This window comes from Pteropus vampyrus, unplaced genomic scaffold (genome assembly GCF_000151845.1).
Source record: "Pteropus vampyrus isolate Shadow unplaced genomic scaffold, Pvam_2.0 Scaffold37, whole genome shotgun sequence".
NCBI classification, from domain to species: domain Eukaryota; kingdom Metazoa; phylum Chordata; class Mammalia; order Chiroptera; family Pteropodidae; genus Pteropus; species Pteropus vampyrus.
In genome coordinates, this window is record NW_011888818.1 from 7259512 (window position 1) to 7262164 (window position 2653).

The 2653-nt window shown below is 54.4% G+C and overlaps 1 protein-coding gene across 1 annotated transcript; it reads left to right on the forward strand.

The window, feature by feature from the left end:
- Positions 1 to 6: 6 nt before the first annotated feature.
- On the forward strand, positions 7 to 1018 carry NAT8 (N-acetyltransferase 8 (putative)). The gene has a single exon (XM_011358173.2). The coding sequence runs from the start codon at positions 71 to 73 to the stop codon at positions 773 to 775; it is 705 nt and encodes a 234-aa protein (XP_011356475.1). The 5' UTR covers positions 7 to 70; the 3' UTR covers positions 776 to 1018.
- The last annotated feature ends 1635 nt before the right edge of the window (positions 1019 to 2653 follow it).

Genomic DNA, 2653 nt, shown 5'->3' on the forward strand with positions numbered 1-2653 from the left:
TGCCAGAAAGGGGTGCAGGGACGCCTAGCTCTCTCTCACAGACCCGGAGATTCAGACACAGAAGTCTTCCATGGCTCCTTATCACATCCGCAAATACAGGGAGAGTGATCGCCAAAGGGTCCTGGACTTGTACTCCCAGGGAATGACCGAGCATGTCCCCATCACCTACCACCATATCCTGAAGCTGCCGAGAACCCAAGTTGTCTTGCTTGGGGTGCCCCTCGCCTTATTCCTGGGCTCTGGCTCCTGGCTCCTGGCCCTGGTGGCCAGCCTTGCCCTTCTGGCTGCCCTGAGGTTCCTTGCCAAATACCCGTGGAACCAGCACGTGGTCAAGTTTTCACACACCGACATGTCTGACATCTCCAAAACCTACTTAAGCAAGCGTGGCTCCTGCTTCTGGGTGGCTGAGTCTGAGGGGCAGGTGGTGGGCATGGTGGCAGCTCTGCCAGCTGAGGAGCCCACCTTGAGGAAGAAGCAGGTGGAGCTGTTTCACCTGTCTGTGGCCTCGGAGTGCCGGGGTCAGGGGATAGCGAAAGCCCTAGTCAGGACGCTCCTCCAGTTTGCACGTGACCAGGGCTACAGTGCAGTCGTCCTTGCCACCAGCATGCTGCAGGTCTCCGCTCTGGCACTCTACGAGAGCATGGGCTTCCAGAAGAGGCATCACTACTTCCCTGATTTGAGCTGGGCACTAATCGCTATCCCTGAAGTTGAATTAATCTACTGGCTGCCCTCAGCTCAGGTCTCTCAGGGAGTGCAGGAGAGAGGGGAGGTGTGATCTGTTTCCTTGTGCATTAATCAGGAGAGAGTGGGCTCTGGGCCAGTAACCAGCTAACCTTGAAATCTCACTGTCACAGCACAGTAAAAGCTTGCTACTCATCCACATTCCAACCCAATGGGTTAGTTGGTGCTTCTGCTCTGTTCAATCTTTTGGAGTTGCAACCGTTTCATTTAATTAGTATCCTGACAGTGTTCCATAAATCAACCTCAAAAGAATAATAAACATTTATTTAACTCTTGATTCTGTGGGTCAAAGTTTAGTCTGGGCTTGGCTGGGCGGCTCTTTGGATCTTGCCAGCGTTCACATGTGCGGGGTTGGCTGAAGTGCCAGAGTGACTGGACTTTCTAACGTTCCAGCAGGCTTGCTCACTCATGCTTTCAAGGTAACCGCAGATGAACCACAGTGTTGCAGAAACAAGCAAATGCTTTCTCAAGTCCCTGCTTGGGTTATGTCAGCTAACATTCCAAGCTCAGTGGGGAGAAAGGGACCTGCCTTCAGTGAGAGGAGCTGCAGAATCACATGGCAAAGAGACATAGAGAAGAAGTGGGGTGATAAATCCAAGTGAGAAGGATTGGGGCCATGGATGCCATCAATCTGCTCTGACCCACAGCTGTTCTGCTGAAGGAGAAGGCAGCCAGGGAAAGGGTTTGGAATGTTGACACGGGGTTGTCCTAGAAGTCAAGGGATTCACATTCCACTGCCCAGGACCCAGTCATGTGGCCCCAACATGCCTGAGGGAGGCTGGAAAATAGGATTGACAGGTTTCCCATATCTGCCACCTCTGGGACCCCACTTCTGCCCCCCAAATGCTCAGAGACTCCAGATATTCACAGGTCGCTCAGGTCTGACTGCTTTGTCCTATAAGGCTCTGATCAATGGTGAGCGAGGGCGGGGGCCCAGTGCTGGTGTGTGCAGCCCACGCAACCTTCTGAGCTAGCTCACCACCAGCACTCAGTGTCCTACACGTCGTATTGTGTTACCCGAGGCCACGATCTTGACCGTGTTCCTCCATTCCAGTAGCTTTTCTACCTGGACTTGGTTGGGGTCCCCCTCAGTTCCCTCTCCCAGGCCATCTTCTTCCTCCATCCCGTTGCCTTGCATCTTCCGCTCTTGCTTCCCAGAGAACTATCATCCAAACTACCCATAAAACTGTGCCCCCACTTCTAGGTTTTAAATTAAACTTCTGTGCCCCCTGAGTTGTCTTCCGGTGTGGACATTTAACGGCGGGACCTGTCCGTCTCCCTGGTGGGAAGAGAGAAGGACCAGCCTCGGCCTCTATTCCTAACAGCTATCCTGGACCGAGCCAGGTGGCCCTGCAGGAAGAGTTCGCACGTGGGCACCACTGGTGCCGGAGACAAGAGAGGCCCACAGTGCATCTCACGCTTCAAATGATTTAAGTAACAAGTCAATGGCATTAGGAATTTCAGGCAACGTGGTCCATGCCGTCCATGGGCTTCCAGGCCAGAGGGGCTGAGAGACAGGAGGGGCAAGTGGGCATATGTTGTCCTGAGTGCGGGGGTGAGGGAGGTACTGGCACCGTGAAGCACGTCGAAAGGGCACCCAACCCGCTCCCTGGTCAGGGCTTCCCAGAGGGGCCAGGGCTCCTGCTCTGAACACTTGGAACCGGGAGTGAGCTGGCCCGTCACCTGCTCCGAACCCTGCCCTCGCTGCCACCCACACTGAGGTGCTGTAGTTCTTAATAAATGGAAGCTCTCTTTCTGCTTGAGGCCTTTGCGGGTGCCGTTTTCTCTGTGGAGTGTTCTCCTTGCACCTGTCCTCCACCCGTCCTCTCTGCTCATCTAACTCCTCCACTTCTCAGCTGAGTTGCGGGGATATTGGGCTCGGAAGGACACTTTCTGAGCACGGAGTTGTACA